The sequence below is a fragment of the Silurus meridionalis genome, chromosome 22 (genome assembly GCF_014805685.1).
Source record: "Silurus meridionalis isolate SWU-2019-XX chromosome 22, ASM1480568v1, whole genome shotgun sequence".
In the NCBI taxonomy this organism is placed as follows: Eukaryota; Metazoa; Chordata; class Actinopteri; order Siluriformes; family Siluridae; genus Silurus; species Silurus meridionalis.
In genome coordinates, this window is record NC_060905.1 from 1734557 (window position 1) to 1751339 (window position 16783).

The following is a 16783-nucleotide window of genomic DNA, read 5'->3' on the forward strand; positions in this document are numbered from 1 at the left end:
TTGGTGCTGAGGGTGGTGAAGGGTGAGACATGTCTGCCCATCCTTCCTGCTTAAAGTCTGCTTAGCCCTCTTTATGGGGCAAGGCATTTTTAGCTATTTTAAATTAAGATGCAACTTCCAAGACAATGTATCTTTCCAGACTTACAAAGTACAAAGTGCTAGGTTTCCACAAGGTCAATTGATGTGCATATGCTGCTTAGTTAATGCTCACAATAAGCATTACAGGTGGAACATTGCTGTATGCTTAAATATAGTGTAAAAAAACATCCTGCAAGTGCAAAATCTTTGAGAGAATGAAGTAAATGCATGGCTAGCATCTGAACACTGAAATGACCCCTTGGAAAAGAAGTTATAAGCAAATAATAGCCCTCTGGAAACACCTACTGGGTAAAACTCATCAATGGCGTAATTACTGTTACATATCTGCCAATATAGGGAATATGTACAGTATATACCCTAATGGTGGCATAAACCAAAGTTACATGGTAAGTACACTGTCAGGTTTTCCCTCTAATAGATGCCACCCCTGAAACGCCTCTATTTCACTTTTTGGACTATTTAAGTCAATTCCTTTGTTTCCTTTGTGATTGCTCTGTTCCATGGTTTACTCTCTTTTCACCAGCACCTTGTTAGTTTGGTGTATTTTTTGTATCCGGCGAAGAGCCAGAGCTCTTAGGATCTCCTTTCCAAATAATGACCAAGACAGTCGCAAAAAGTCAGATATGACAGGGAAGAGTTGCCTGGCATGCATACACCACAGGCCCACCTGGAACCTGGCAGTCTACCTAGGAACAGATCTCAGAATGCTTTGCTGTTTTTACTGTGGCAAGTCTGGTCACTTTTGTTCTGCATGCCCAGAGCTTTTAGGAAACTTAAGGGCTATCACAGGTGGACAAAAGCTGTGATGAGAACCCCTCAAGCCTACTCTCGTTCTGGACTGTATCTATTGGTAGAACTGTGGTGGTCAGGTAAGAGCTTGAGAGTGCAGGCCCTAGTGGACTCAGTTGCCGTGGGCCAATATCTGGGACACCACATTGTCCAGAGGCCTACAGATCACTTTCAAACCCCTCTTGGTGCCTCTGATCCTAACAGGTCTCGGAAAGGTAACCTAGCAAACAACTTAGTTGCAATTAACTCCCATTCTCATTGAATGACCTCCACAACCCTGTGATTGACTGGTCCAAAGTCACCAACTTCGAGTAGGGCCCTATCTGCCATGCTACCTGTCTGACTCAAAGCCTCGTTTTTGTCCACCCATAAGACTCTGGAACACATTGACCTGTACTGAGTCTCCATGGAACATCACAACCTTAGATCCCAGTTTTTTTTCCTTTTTTACTCCAGCCTTCCAATAAATTTATCATCTATATTTAACTGCCTCTGAGTCGCTCTCCGTGTTTGGGTTCATCGCCACACATCACTAGATAATTCTAATTGTATAAGGATTTTCCTCTGTTTTCTACAAGAATCCTGCAAAAGTGCTGTACTGAAAAATCTATAGACTTTATATGACCAATATGAAGAATAGTTACCTGTGTCCAGATGAAGGCTCTCCAGGTTTGAATGAAAGAGGAAAATCCATAGATACATCACTCTTCATGGAAACACCGCTGGGTGACGGTGAGTCTGGCCTTTGTATCTGTGTTACACTACACAAAAGCATACACACAATATCAACAATTTTACTTATGGAATACATTTTAGGAAAAGGAACAAGCAGTTTACTTTCAATACATTCATTTTCTTTCTCCTTATTGGCATTGACTGAATTAGTGTCTATTCTTACCAGCGATTTCAACTGATCGCAGCAGAAGTCTTTGAAATCAGAATCTTCTTCTTCTTTGGCTGCTCACATCAGGGGTCTCCACAGCGGATCATCCGTCCCCATACCCCCTGTCCTCTACATCTGCCTCTTTCACACCAACTACCTGCATGTCTTCCCTCACCACATCCATAAAACTCCTCCTTGGCCTTCCTCTTTTCCTCCTTCCTGGTGTCTCCATCCTCAGCATTCTCCTACTGATATACAAAATGTCTCTCCTCTGAACATGTCCAAACCATCTCAATCACACCTCCCTCTCCTTGTCTTCAGACCATCCTACATGTGCTGTCCTCTAATATACTCATTTCTAATCCTGTCCATGCTCATCACTCCCAATGAACATCTCAACATCTTCAGCTCTGCTACCTCCAGCTCCACCTTCTGTCTTTTACTCAATGCCACTGTCTCTAAACCATACAACATCTCAGGTCTCACCACAGTCCTATCAACTTTCCCTTTCACTCTAGATGTGGTGAGGGAAGACATGCAGGTAGTTGGTGTGAAAGAGGCAGATGTAGCGGACAGAGGGGTATGGAGATGGATGATCCGCTGTGGAGACCACTAATGGGAGAAGCCAAAGAAGAAGAAATAAATGATACCCACTCCTTCAAATGATGAAATGTTATTGCATGCACACATATGACTATTTAAGTAGCTGTTATACTTTCTGATGCAGTAATGTTTAACTCTCACCTGCTCAAAGGTTTAAAATATAGATTGGTTTAAGAAGAGTTTCCCTCTGTTTTCTACAAGAATCCTGCAAAAGTTCTGTACTGAAAAATCTATAGACTTTATATGACCAATATGAAGAATAGTTACCTGTGTCCAGATGAAGGCTCTCCAGGTTTGAATGAAAGAGGAAAATCCATAGATACATCACTCTTCATGGAAACACCGCTGGGTGATGGTGAGTCTGGCCTTTTTGTCTGTGTTACACTAAACAAAAGCATACACACAATATCAACAATTTTACTTATGGAATACATTTTTAGGAAAAGGAACAATGTTGTCCTGTTTTATGTGTAGTTCACTCTGTTAATTAGCTATTCACTTTAAAAAAATGAGTCTCGGGCATGCCTATTTTTCTGTTCTCTTCCTTTACTTCACGTGCTTTCGCAATCAAATGACATCACATACAACTTACAATTCTTACAATACATGGTCTGTCACATCGTGCTGACCCTATATAACATATTGTAACTTTGTCCCATCTGTGTCTGAGGCAGGATTTTAACTACTCAACAGTTCTGGGTGTCCTTTGTTGTGTTTTTATTCTGGAGGCTCTGGTGCTGAGGGTGGTAAAGGGTGAGACATGTCTGGACATCCTTCCTGCTTAAAGTCTGCTTAGCCCTCTTTATAGGGCAGGGCATTTTTAGCTATTTTAAATTAAGATGCAACTTCCAAGACAATGTGTCTTTCCAGACTTTATCAGGAGTATCCTTAAACTTCAATTGGTACAAAGTGCTAGGTTTCCACAAGGTAAATTTATGTGCATATGCTGCTTGGTTAATGCTCACAATAAGTGGAACATTGCTGTATGCTTAAATATAGTGTAAAAAAACATCCTGCAAGTGCAAAATCTCTGAGAGAACATAGTAAATGCATGGCTAGCATCTGAACACTGAAAAAGCCCCTTGGAAAGAAATTATAAGCAAATAATAGCCCTCTGGAAACACCTACTGGGTAAAACTCATCAATGGCCTAATTACTGTTACATATCTGCCAATATAGGGAATATGTACAGTATATACCCTAATGGTGGCATAAACCAAAGTTACATGGTAAGTACACTGTCAGGTTTTCCCTCTAATAGATTCCACCCCTGATCCGCCTCTATTTCACTTTTTGGACTATTTAAGCCAGGTCAATTCCTTTGTTTCCTCTGTGATTGCTCTGTTCCATGGTTTACTCTCTTTCACCAGCACCTTGTAAGTTTGGTGTATTTGTTGTATCCAGCAAAGAGCCAGAGCTCTTAGGATCTCCTTTCCAAATAATGACCAGTCTCACAACCCGTGTCCAGCAGCTGAACGATTAACTGTCTCCATTTCAGACACCGCCCAGGCTCCACCCTAAGCATCACCTCAGATCCAACTCCAAGCACCACCTCAGTGGTTCTCAGGGGATCCTAAAACTTGCCACAGCTTTCGCATACAGTGTTCCCCTACATACATGCTGCAACCCTCCTGCTTTCCCACAGATCAGTCAAGATCGTGTATATCCCCACTCTTTCCTACCTTCTCAGTGGAGTTTAAATGGGTTTTCAATCACCCCATCTGTGGACCGGAATCTTCCAAAGGATTAGTCAACCTACATCTGAGACTAAAACTCTGGAACACATTGACCTGTACTGAGTCTCCATGGAACATCACAACCTTAGATCCCAGTTTTTTTTCCTTTTTTACTCCAGCCTTCCAATAAATTTATCATCTATATTTAACTGCCTCTGAGTCGCTCTCCGTGTTTGGGTTCATCGCCACACATCACTAGATAATTCTAATTGTATAAGGATTTTCCCTCTGTTTTCTACAAGAATCCTGCAAAAGTGCTGTACTGAAAAATCTATAGACTTTATATGACCAATATGAAGAATAGTTACCTGTGTCCAGATGAAGGCTCTCCAGGTTTGAATGAAAGAGGAAAATCCATAGATACATCACTCTTCATGGAAACACCGCTGGGTGACGGTGAGTCTGGCCTTTGTATCTGTGTTACACTACACAAAAGCATACACACAATATCAACAATTTTACTTATGGAATACATTTTTAGGAAAAGGAACAAGCAGTTTACTTTCAATACATTCATTTTCTTTGTCCTTATTGGCATTGACTGAATTAGTGTCTATTCTTACCAGCGATTTCAACTGATCGCAGCAGAAGTCTTTTGAAATCAGAATCTTCTTCTTCTTTTGGCTGCTCACATCAGGGGTCTCCACAGCGGATCATCCGTCCCCATACCCCCCTGTCCTCTACATCTGCCTCTTTCACACCAACTACCTGCATGTCTTCCCTCACCACATCCATAAAACTCCTCCTTGGCCTTCCTCTTTTCCTCCTTCCTGGTGTCTCCATCCTCAGCATTCTCCTACTGATATACAAAATGTCTCTCCTCTGAACATGTCCAAACCATCTCAATCACACCTCCCTCTCCTTGTCTTCAGACCATCCTACATGTGCTGTCCCTCTAATATACTCATTTCTAATCCTGTCCATCCTCATCACTCCCAATGAACATCTCAACATCTTCAGCTCTGCTACCTCCAGCTCCACCTTCTGTCTTTTACTCAATGCCACTGTCTCTAAACCATACAACATCTCAGGTCTCACCACAGTCCTATCAACTTTCCCTTTCACTCTAGATGTGGTGAGGGAAGACATGCAGGTAGTTGGTGTGAAAGAGGCAGATGTAGCGGACAGAGGGGTATGGAGATGGATGATCCGCTGTGGAGACCACTAATGGGAGAAGCCAAAAGAAGAAGAAATAAATGATACCCACTCCTTCAAATGATGAAATGTTATTGCATGCACACATATGACTATTTAATAGCTGTTATACTTTCTGATGCAGTAATGTTTAACTCTCACCTGCTCAAAGGTTTAAAATATAGATTGGTTTAAGAAGAGTTTCCCTCTGTTTTCTACAAGAATCCTGCAAAAATTTCTGTACTGAAAAATCTATAGACTTTATATGACCAATATGAAGAATAGTTACCTGTGTCCAGATGAAGGCTCTCCAGGTTTGAATGAAAGAGGAAAATCCATAGATACATCACTCTTCATGGAAACACAGCTGGGTGATGGTGAGTCTGGCCTTTTGTCTGTGTTACACTAAACAAAAGCATACACACAATATCAACAATTTTACTTATGGAATACATTTTTAGGAAAAGGAACAATGTTGTCCTGTTTTATGTGTAGTTCACTCTGTTAATTAGCTATTCACTTTTAAAAAATGAGTCTCGGGCATGCCTATTTTTCTGTTCTCTTCCTTTACTTCACGTGCTGCAATCAAATGACATCACATACAACTTACAATTCTTACAATACATGGTCTGTCACATCGTGCTGACCCTATATAACATATTGTAACTTTGTCCCATCTGTGTCTGAGGCAGGATTTTAACTACTCAACAGTTCTGGGTGTCCTTTGTTGTGTTTTTATTCTGGAGGCTCTGGTGCTGAGGGTGGTAAAGGGTGAGACATGTCTGGACATCCTTCCTGCTTAAAGTCTGCTTAGCCCTCTTTATAGGGCAGGGCATTTTTAGCTATTTTAAATTAAGATGCAACTTCCAAGACAATGTGTCTTTCCAGACTTTATCAGGAGTATCCTTAAACTTCAATTGGTACAAAGTGCTAGGTTTCCACAAGGTAAATTTATGTGCATATGCTGCTTGGTTAATGCTCACAATAAGTGGAACATTGCTGTATGCTTAAATATAGTGTAAAAAAACATCCTGCAAGTGCAAAATCTCTGAGAGAACGTAGTAAATGCATGGCTAGCATCTGAACACTGAAAAAGCCCCTTGGAAAGAAGTTATAAGCAAATAATAGCCCTCTGGAAACACCTACTGGGTAAAACTCATCAATGGCCTAATTACTGTTACATATCTGCCAATATAGGGAATATGTACAGTATATACCCTAATGGTGGCATAAACCAAAGTTACATGGTAAGTACACTGTCAGGTTTTCCCTCTAATAGATTCCACCCCTGATCCGCCTCTATTTCACTTTTTGGACTATTTAAGCCAGGTCAATTCCTTTGTTTCCTCTGTGATTGCTCTGTTCCATGGTTTACTCTCTTTTCACCAGCACCTTGTAAGTTTGGTGTATTTGTTGTATCCAGCAAAGAGCCAGAGCTCTTAGGATCTCCTTTCCAAATAATGACCAGTCTCACAACCCGTGTCCAGCAGCTGAACGATTAACTGTCTCCATTTCAGACACCGCCCCAGGCTCCACCCTAAGCATCACCTCAGATCCAACTCCAAGCACCACCTCAGTGGTTCTCAGGGGATCCTAAAACTTGCCACAGCTTTCGCATACAGTGTTCCCCTACATACATGCTGCAACCCTCCTGCTTTCCCACAGATCAGTCAAGATCGTGTATATCCCCACTCTTTCCTACCTTCTCAGTGGAGTTTAAATGGGTTTTCAATCACCCCATCTGTGGACCGGAATCTTCCAAAGGATTAGTCAACCTACATCTGAGACTAAAACTCTGGAACACATTGACCTGTACTGAGTCTCCATGGAACATCACAACCTTAGATCCCAGTTTTTTTTCCTTTTTTACTCCAGCCTTCCAATAAATTTATCATCTATATTTAACTGCCTCTGAGTCGCTCTCCGTGTTTGGGTTCATCGCCACACATCACTAGATAATTCTAATTGTATAAGGATTTTCCCTCTGTTTTCTACAAGAATCCTGCAAAAGTGCTGTACTGAAAAATCTATAGACTTTATATGACCAATATGAAGAATCGTTACCTGTGTCCAGATGAAGGCTCTCCAGGTTTGAATGAAAGAGGAAAATCCATAGATACATCACTCTTCATGGAAACACCGCTGGGTGACGGTGAGTCTGGCCTTTGTATCTGTGTTACACTACACAAAAGCATACACACAATATCAACAATTTTACTTATGGAATACATTTTAGGAAAAGGAACAAGCAGTTTACTTTCAATACATTCATTTTCTTTGTCCTTATTGGCATTGACTTAGTGTCTATTCTTACCAGCGATTTCAACTGATCGCAGCAGAAGTCTTTTGAAATCAGAATCTTCTTCTTCTTTTGGCTGCTCACATCAGGGGTCTCCACAGCGGATCATCCGTCCCCATACCCCCCTGTCCTCTACATCTGCCTCTTTCACACCAACTACCTGCATGTCTTCCCTCACCACATCCATAAACTCCTCCTTGGCCTTCCTCTTTCCTCCTTCCTGGTGTCTCCATCCTCAGCATTCTCCTACTGATATACAAAATGTCTCTCCTCTGAACATGTCCAAACCATCTCAATCACACCTCCCTCTCCTTGTCTTCAGACCATCCTACATGTGCTGTCCCTCTAATATACTCATTTCTAATCCTGTCCATCCTCATCACTCCCAATGAACATCTCAACATCTTCAGCTCTGCTACCTCCAGCTCCACCTTCTGTCTTTTACTCAATGCCACTGTCTCTAAACCATACAACATCTCAGGTCTCACCACAGTCCTATCAACTTTCCCTTTCACTCTAGATGTGGTGAGGGAAGACATGCAGGTAGTTGGTGTGAAAGAGGCAGATGTAGCGGACAGAGGGGTATGGAGATGGATGATCCGCTGTGGAGACCACTAATGGGAGAAGCCAAAAGAAGAAGAAATAAATGATACCCACTCCTTCAAATGATGAAATGTTATTGCATGCACACATATGACTATTTAATAGCTGTTATACTTTCTGATGCAGTAATGTTTAACTCTCACCTGCTCAAAGGTTTAAAATATAGATTGGTTTAAGAAGAGTTTCCCTCTGTTTTCTACAAGAATCCTGCAAAAATTTCTGTACTGAAAAATCTATAGACTTTATATGACCAATATGAAGAATAGTTACCTGTGTCCAGATGAAGGCTCTCCAGGTTTGAATGAAAGAGGAAAATCCATAGATACATCACTCTTCATGGAAACACCGCTGGGTGATGGTGAGTCTGGCCTTTTTGTCTGTGTTACACTAAACAAAAGCATACACACAATATCAACAATTTTACTTATGGAATACATTTTTAGGAAAAGGAACAATGTTGTCCTGTTTTATGTGTAGTTCACTCTGTTAATTAGCTATTCACTTTAAAAAAATGAGTCTCGGCATGCCTATTTTTCTGTTCTCTTCCTTTACTTCACGTGCTGCAATCAAATGACATCACATACAACTTACAATTCTTATAATACATGGTCTGTCACATCGTGCTGACCCTATATAACATATTGTAACTTTGTCCCATCTGTGTCTGAGGCAGGATTTTAACTACTCAACAGTTCTGGGTGTCCTTTGTTGTGTTTTTATTCTGGAGGCTCTGGTGCTGAGGGTGGTAAAGGGTGAGACATGTCTGGACATCCTTCCTGCTTAAAGTCTGCTTAGCCCTCTTTATAGGGCAGGGCATTTTTAGCTATTTTAAATTAAGATGCAACTTCCAAGACAATGTGTCTTTCCAGACTTTATCAGGAGTATCCTTAAACTTCAATTGGTACAAAGTGCTAGGTTTCCACAAGGTAAATTTATGTGAATATGCTGCTTGGTTAATGCTCACAATAAGTGGAACATTGCTGTATGCTTAAATATAGTGTAAAAAAACATCCTGCAAGTGCAAAATCTCTGAGAGAACGTAGTAAATGCATGGCTAGCATCTGAACACTGAAAAAGCCCCTTGGAAAGAAGTTATAAGCAAATAATAGCCCTCTGGAAACACCTACTGGGTAAAACTCATCAATGGCCTAATTACTGTTACATATCTGCCAATATAGGGAATATGTACAGTATATACCCTAGTATATACCCAGCTGCCACTCTTGGGTCCTTGAGCAAGGCCCTTAACCCTCTATGCTCCAGGGGCGCCGTATCATGGCTGACCCTGCGCTCTGACCCCAGCTTATAAGCAAACTGGGATATGCGAAGAACAAAATTTCACTGTGCTGTAATGTATATGTGACAAATAAACGCTATTCGCTATTCTATTCTATTCTGGTGGCATAAACCAAAGTTACATGGTAAGTACACTGTCAGGTTTTCCCTCTAATAGATGCCACCCCTGATCCTCCTCTATTTCACTTTTTGGACTATTTAAGCCAAGTCAATTCCTTTGTTTCCTTTGTGATTGCTCTGTTCCATGGTTTACTCTCTTTTCACCAGCACCTTGTTAGTTTGGTGTATTTGTTGTATCCAGCAAAAGCCAGAGCTCTTAGGATCTCCTTTCCAAATAATGACCAAGACAGTCGCAAAAGTCAGATATGACAGGAAAGAGTCGCCTGGCATGCATACACCACAGGCCCACCTGGAACCTGGCGCTCTATCTAGGAACAGATCTCAGAATGCTTTGCTGTTTTTACTGTGGCAAGTCTGGTCACTTTTGTTCTGCATGCCCAGAGCTTTTAGGAAACTTCAGGACTATCACAGGTGGACAAAAGCTGTGATGAGAACCCCTCAAGCCTACTCTCGTCCTGGACTGTATCTATTGGTAGAACTGTGGTGGTCAGGTAAGAGCTTGAGAGTGCAGGCCCTAGTGGACTCAGTTGCCGTGGGCCAATTTCTGGGACACCACATTGTCCAGAGGCCTACAGATCACTTTCAAACCCCTCTTGGTGCCCCTTATCTTAACAGGTCTCGGAAAGGTAACCTAGCAAACAACTTAGTTGCAATTAACTCCCATTCTCATTGATTGACCTCCACAACCCTGTGATTGACTGGTCCAAAGTCACCATCTTCGAGTAGGACCCTATCTGCCATGCTACCTGTCTGACTCAAAGCCTCGTTTTTGTCCACCCATAAGACTCTGGAACACATTGACCTGTACTGAGTCTCCATGGAACATCACAACCTTAGATCCCAGTTTTTTCCTTTTTTACTCCAGCCTTCCAATAAATTTATCATCTATATTTAACTGCCTCTGAGTCGCTCTCCGTGTTTGGGTTCATCGCGACACATCACTAGATAATTCTAATTGTATAAGGATTTTCCCTCTGTTTTCTACAAGAATCCTGCAAAAGTGCTGTACTGAAAAATCTATAGACTTTATATGACCAATATGAAGAATAGTTACCTGTGTCCAGATGAAGGCTCTCCAGGTTTGAATGAAAGAGGAAAATCCATAGATACATCACTCTTCATGGAAACACCGCTGGGTGACGGTGAGTCTGGCCTTTGTATCTGTGTTACACTACACAAAAGCATACACACAATATCAACAATTTTACTTATGGAATACATTTTTAGTAAAAGGAACAAGCAGTTTACTTTCAATACATTCATTTTCTTTCTCCTTATTGGCATTGACTGAATTAGTGTCTATTTTTACCAGCGACTTCAACTGATCGCAGCAGAAGTCTTTTGAAATCAGAATGTTAACGCTAACCATTCCATGTGTGCATGAACCCACCCATGTAAGTTATTGTTTTGACCTTCTGTTTGCTTTAGTTGAACATTTTAGAAAAGAGTTTTTGCAAAGTCTTATTAAGATTGTTTTTGTTTTGTTTTTTCTTTTAGAATTTATTAATTCTTTGTTGCCCAAAGTATTGTTAACTCTCTGGGTTTTATTTTCCTGTAGGTATAAAGGCCTGACCACCACCAGGCATGCTGCCCTGGTTTGAAGAATCTTAAGCTTGATTCTCTGTCCCAAGTATAATCCTCCAACACCTGTCAAGAGCTGGTTATACTTATCATCCCAAATGCTAATATGGTGAGATGGGAGGTCGTGGAAATCAGGCAAGCTCTCGCACAAGAATTGGATCTTGGGGCTGCCTGCTCAGCATTTGTTTGTGTAACTGTAGTACAAAATGCAAACTTGACCATGTGACTGGAGCTGTTCTTTGCAGCACAATCATGAGTGGAAACAGCAGTGGACTGAGCACACAGCATGGAGAATGCTGATGTTGTGTATTTGTGCTGGAGTTGGTGTGGCAAAAATGGATAGTGTGGAATATATTCCTTGATCCTGGTTCAGTACAAATCATAGAATTATGCCCATTCATAAGAGAAAAGTTTTCCACTAATATGTATTTTATTGTGTAAGGATTGCAGTGTGTGCTTAGAACAGAGTAAACTATTTAAGGCTTAGAAAAGTCATATAAGAAAAAGGGCCTCGTCCCTACATACAGGTGCTAGAAATAGGTATGTGACAAGTTATTTATCACCCTTCAGGAGCTAACACATGGTAAAGGTTCTTTGTCTAAAAATACAGAAGGACACAACTTCAGGAGAGTATGTGTGTCTCCTTGTTTTCTCTATGCTAAAAATATTTTTGAATGACATTGGCTGTATGTTTGGGATTGTGATCCTGCTGCAGAAAAATATGTGAGCCAATGAAATGCCTCTCTGATGGTATTGCATGATGGATAAGTATTTTAGCAATGGTTGATTTTTGTTTTTTAGCATTGAGGACACCATTAATCCTGACCAAATGCTGTAAACATGCTGTAACATCGTCTCCTGCTACAGCCAAATATTTCAGATTTGCTATGGTGTATGACTGGTGACATAAAGCTTTGATTTCATAGCACTTTTAACAATGGGCATTGTCTCAAAGCAGCTTTACACATATAAAGCGGTAATAAAAGAATGCATGCGTTTGTTCCTTATTAACTGTCTTCCACAACCTTTTTTCCCCTCACCCAGTTTGAAGCCTCCTACACAGCTGTTTCTGCTTCGGTTAATGACTTTGTTTCAACCTACATGTGAGATCATTATCTTGGTATAATTGAGTAATCATATACCTGACTCTAATCCTACAAAATCCCTTTGTGCAAGTGTAATTAAAAGTAAGAATTGAAAGCCAAAGGGTAGTCACAGTCACATTGATTTGATTTGGATTTCTCTTGTGTTTGTAAATTTTTTTTTTGTTCATTGATGATAAGTTTTAACACTTATTGTTGAAAGTATTCTCACGTTACAGCATTTTCATACCTACCAATAACATTTGCACAGTACTGTAGCTTACAGTAAATTATGGTCACTGAACTGATGCATGTCCATGTGGTGCTCCAAAAACAATGTGGGTTTTTTATGGTAATTGGATTTTTTGCAATTTTGAGGGCAATGGCTGGCTTGTTAAGGAAAGTTTCAGAACAGGACTAATTAACCAATGACTATTCAGAGCCAAGGCCAGGGAGCAGACAACCATTTGTCTGCTACCTACATTGAGTCATCACTCCAGGTCCACCATATTGAGACTGTGTCTTTCCCCAATCAAAATATAGAAATTCCCAGAAAGTTTGTTTTAGTAAGTTTAACTAATTAAATTTGAGAAGACTAAATGCACAGCCAGCAACTCTGATCTGAAGATAGGACGTTTAAAAAATTACTAATCAAGAGTTTACTGTCCTGTGTTTAACAGAAACCTGAATTGAACCAAACTGTCATGCTCTTTTGGGTTTACGAAGAACATTTACAGTACATTAAATTTTTTGGTGGCCATTTTGCCCACTGGCCTTTAAGGGTTATCTGCCATTTTCTCTAAGCACCATTTAATATGCCATTTTTACTCGCTCTCTGCCAGATGGTTCTTTCAGTTTCTTTGTGTTCTAGGATCTACTCCAGCCTTTTTCTGTTATTGGATTATTGAACGGATTTTGTCTTCGACTCTGCCTTTGTCTACCTTATATCGCTCACGTTTACTGGTTCTGGATTATACAGACTGTTTTTACAGACTCTGTCTCTGCCTACCCTGTTTTGCTCTGTTTGCCTGTGTCTGAGCAGTTGGACTGTTTCTTGGTTTTGATTCTGTCTCCCCTGTATTGCCCTGTTAATTGTTATTCTGATTTTGGAACTGTTTATTTTCTGCTCTTCTGCCTATTGTCTCCATTTAATACCTGTTTTATTGTACTCAATCTGTGCCCCGCAATTTGGGTCCAATCAGTCGGTGCCTCACACAAAAGATTTTTCAGCATAAAATGAAGATAGTTTCCTGGATATAGTTATATACACCAGCTTTATCTAACTAGCAGATGAGGCTGGGTCACAGTTATCAACTTAAGTCAAGTCAAGTTTATTTCTATTGCGCTTTTCAACAGACATTGTCTCAAAGCAGCTTTACAGAATTTAACAGTGAAGGTGAATTATGTGTGTTTATCTCTGATGAGCAGCATGGAGACTGTGGTGAAGGAAAAACTCCCTTAGATGTGTATTATAATAATTATCTAAACATAGAGAAAATAATTTCAAAGTTCTTTGAACCATCATTTAAAGTTGTTTACGCCAACATAATGTATGTAGCTTCGAAAAATAGGTATAGTTATTCAATTCCTTTAATTATTATTTATAGACCCCCAAGGCCCCTATTCTGATTTTCTCGTAGAATTTGCAGATTTAATTTCAAACCTAGATACTTATTAAGACAAAGCATTCATTGTCGATTTTATTATTCATTTTGATAATCAGGAAGACCCCTTAGAAACAGCAGTTGTGTCCATTCTAGATCCAGTAGGAATTATTAGGAATGTCATAGGACACATTTATAGTGGTGGACACACTGATTTAATAATATTATTTGGTGTAAATATAGAAAATAGTCATAGATTCACAGTCTGAACTTATTTTAGATCATCACCTCCTCTCCTTTACAATCTGTCTCAGTTGTAGCATGAGTACTGTACCTTGCTATTTTACCGTGTTAAACTTATATTCACGCCAACTACAGCAGCTAGTTTTATCAATCTCCTGGAGTTATCAACAGCGATTGGATAAACACCTGACCCTATAGAGCTTGTCTGGGCTACTGAATGTCTAGAATCAATGTTCCGCTACACTCTGAGAGAGAGAAAAATCTGTCCAACTATAGGCCAATAGCAAACTTCCCTTTTTCTCCAAGATCACAGATAAGGTTGTAAAACTGCAGATATACTCATACCTGCATAGAAATAACATGAAATGTACGAGTCAGGATTTAGGCCTCATCATAGCACAGAGACAGTGCTGGTCAATGTGGTAAGTGACCTGTTATTGGACAGGTCTGTGTCTCCTTTTCTTGTGCTGCTGGACCATAGTGCAGCTTTTGACACTAATAATCATAATATTCTCCTTGCTAGACTAGAAAATGTTGTTCCCTCACTTTCACTCATTTACTCAGGTTTGTTGATGGTGGTGTAGTGGGCCATGTCTTATCCCAGAGATCCCTAATGTATGTGCATTGTTTTTAACTGCGAGAGGCGATCGTACTTCGGGGACAAGCGTTTTGATACCTCGCAGTACGGACGAGTGGATATATCGTACTGGTGGGTCGGATTCCCCATTCATTTTCTATGGGTCAGGAATGTCATGGAATTTCCCAGAATCCAAGCGGGTCTGGGGTTCGAGGGGCATAAGGTCACGACCCTCTCCGTCCCCGATATGGGTGGATATGCCATATGTGCATGTTGAACGCTTAAGTGCTGAAATATGACACACAACATTTCTGCCCAATTCATTTTCTATGGGTAAAAATTTGCCCTTTTTTAGTCAGAGAACGGTTGAGGGAAATCCTTAGAAAAGTAACAGCACACCACCCCCGACCAGACTGCATGATTTGAGGTATCAGTCGTGGTGCTGCGGTAAAAAACTGCGGGACGAGTTACGTGCCAAAATTTTGTCCAGAGGAATTTGCAAGATTATAAGAGTGACGGTTTGCAAGCACCACTAAATATTAAAGGCTTACCAGCCATCCCACATTGAGTTTGCAGTGATTGCTTTTGTCAAAAATAGGGTCTTTGTACATTTTTTGCGATGTATACTTTTGCATATATACAAGGTGGGCCATTTGAATGAGCATCACTGCACAGGTATAGAGCTGAGCATTGAGTTCCCTCAATAAAAAGTAAATTGAGAAATTATCTAAAATGTGTTAGTCTGGATTAATAATCTGACCTCCTGGAGTGAAGGAGAAAAATGCTGGCCCTCATCACTATGAAAGTTGCCCATCCCTAATAAATACAGTGCATTTGAATATGACTTGAATCACAGATTATAGGCCTCGTTTTTAATTGTGAACATCTGTTATTATATGAAGACTAGCCTGTCCTCTATATTGTCACACCAAAAGTCTGAGATTTCTGCAATTATATTTTATTTATAGGCAACAATCAACCATTATTTGTTTTTGTTTATTGTTACTGTGCCCTTTAACCTTGTGAATCAAGTCTGGAGATAATTTGTGTACGGATTAAATTAAGTAAAATCTGTACCAGAGTAAGCATCTTATCTCCAGGAGTGTTCTTCACTACACACCAATTCAAATCAAATTACTCAAAGCACAAATTCCTTAAAAGTATATTTACTTTATCTTTGAAGTCAATTTAAACTTTCACTGAATTTAAGTAAAGAAAGTTCAAGAGTCTATATGACTTATATAAAACACTGGATAACATTTTTACATTACATGTGCTTAAAGCAAATACATTTTGATCCAGGAGATAAAAAAAAACGTTTTACAAGTGTTCTGTTGTAAAAACATCAATAAGAGTTTCACATTCATGCATAATACAAATCCAGAGTCTATACATAAAAGCTAATTAATGTCCACCCCCTCCTTCCTATGAAAAGGCTTCTATATGAAGATTGGGTTATTCATTACATTTTTCCAATAAAATAACACTTAACTGTCACATTTTTTAGACACCTTAGATTTGTTAGTGAAGGTTTCTGTCCCTCCTCTAATTCCTACAAGAATTCTGGAGATCTGCTACAGACAAGCTTTGCCCTTTTCCCAAACCAGCTAACCCAAAACCCATGCCCTACAGAGTTTAAGGGTTTAGAAGTAATTACCTGGGTCCAGATAAAGACTCTTCATCTGTGTATATAACAGGAGGATCCATAGATGACTCACTCTTCATAGAGACGCAGCTTGATAATGGTGAGTCTGGTCTCTTTATCTGGGATTGACTGAACAACAACACCACTTTATTTCCTGCCTAAATTCACATTAACATCAAAAGACTGGAAAACACAAATATGATTTGTTGCGTCAATCGAGGATTGTTCTATTGTGCTGTGACTACAATTTCATCATATTATTATAACACTGACTGTACCTTTGTCTAGGTGATGGGTCTTCATCATTGAATGCAGGAGGATCCATAGATGCACTCATGCTTCATGGAGACACAGCTGGATATTGGAGAGCCAATGGAGTTCTGGGGTTCGAGGGCATATTGGAATTGAATTAAACATGTTACATATTACTTGTGAAAGAAAGAAATATGATTTTTTTTTGTTTTTCTTGTGTTATTTGTTGCATATACA

At 40.0% G+C, this 16783-nt stretch overlaps 1 protein-coding gene across 8 annotated transcripts in view; it reads right to left on the reverse strand.

Moving 5' to 3' along the window:
- Positions 1-16783, reverse strand: part of LOC124375844 (NLR family CARD domain-containing protein 3-like) — a 63122-nt gene that overhangs the window by 44183 nt on the left and 2156 nt on the right. For 2 of the 8 annotated variants that reach the window (XM_046834520.1, XM_046834512.1), the window contains exons 2-9: positions 16573-16674; positions 16307-16423; positions 10617-10733; positions 8417-8533; positions 7309-7425; positions 4419-4535; positions 2642-2758; positions 1533-1649 (exon numbers count right to left, since the gene is read on the reverse strand). In XM_046834520.1, coding sequence (XP_046690476.1) covers positions 1533-1649; positions 2642-2758; positions 4419-4535; positions 7309-7425; positions 8417-8533; positions 10617-10733; positions 16307-16423; positions 16573-16631 — 878 coding nt within the window. In that variant the 5' untranslated portion in view covers positions 16632-16674. Of the gene's footprint in view, positions 1-1532; positions 1650-2641; positions 2759-4418; positions 4536-5533; positions 5619-7308; positions 7426-7558; positions 7686-8416; positions 8534-10616; positions 10734-16306; positions 16478-16572; positions 16675-16783 lie in introns of those variants that run through there. The other 6 variants (XM_046834513.1, XM_046834515.1, XM_046834514.1 and 3 more) reach the window with 6 other exon arrangements.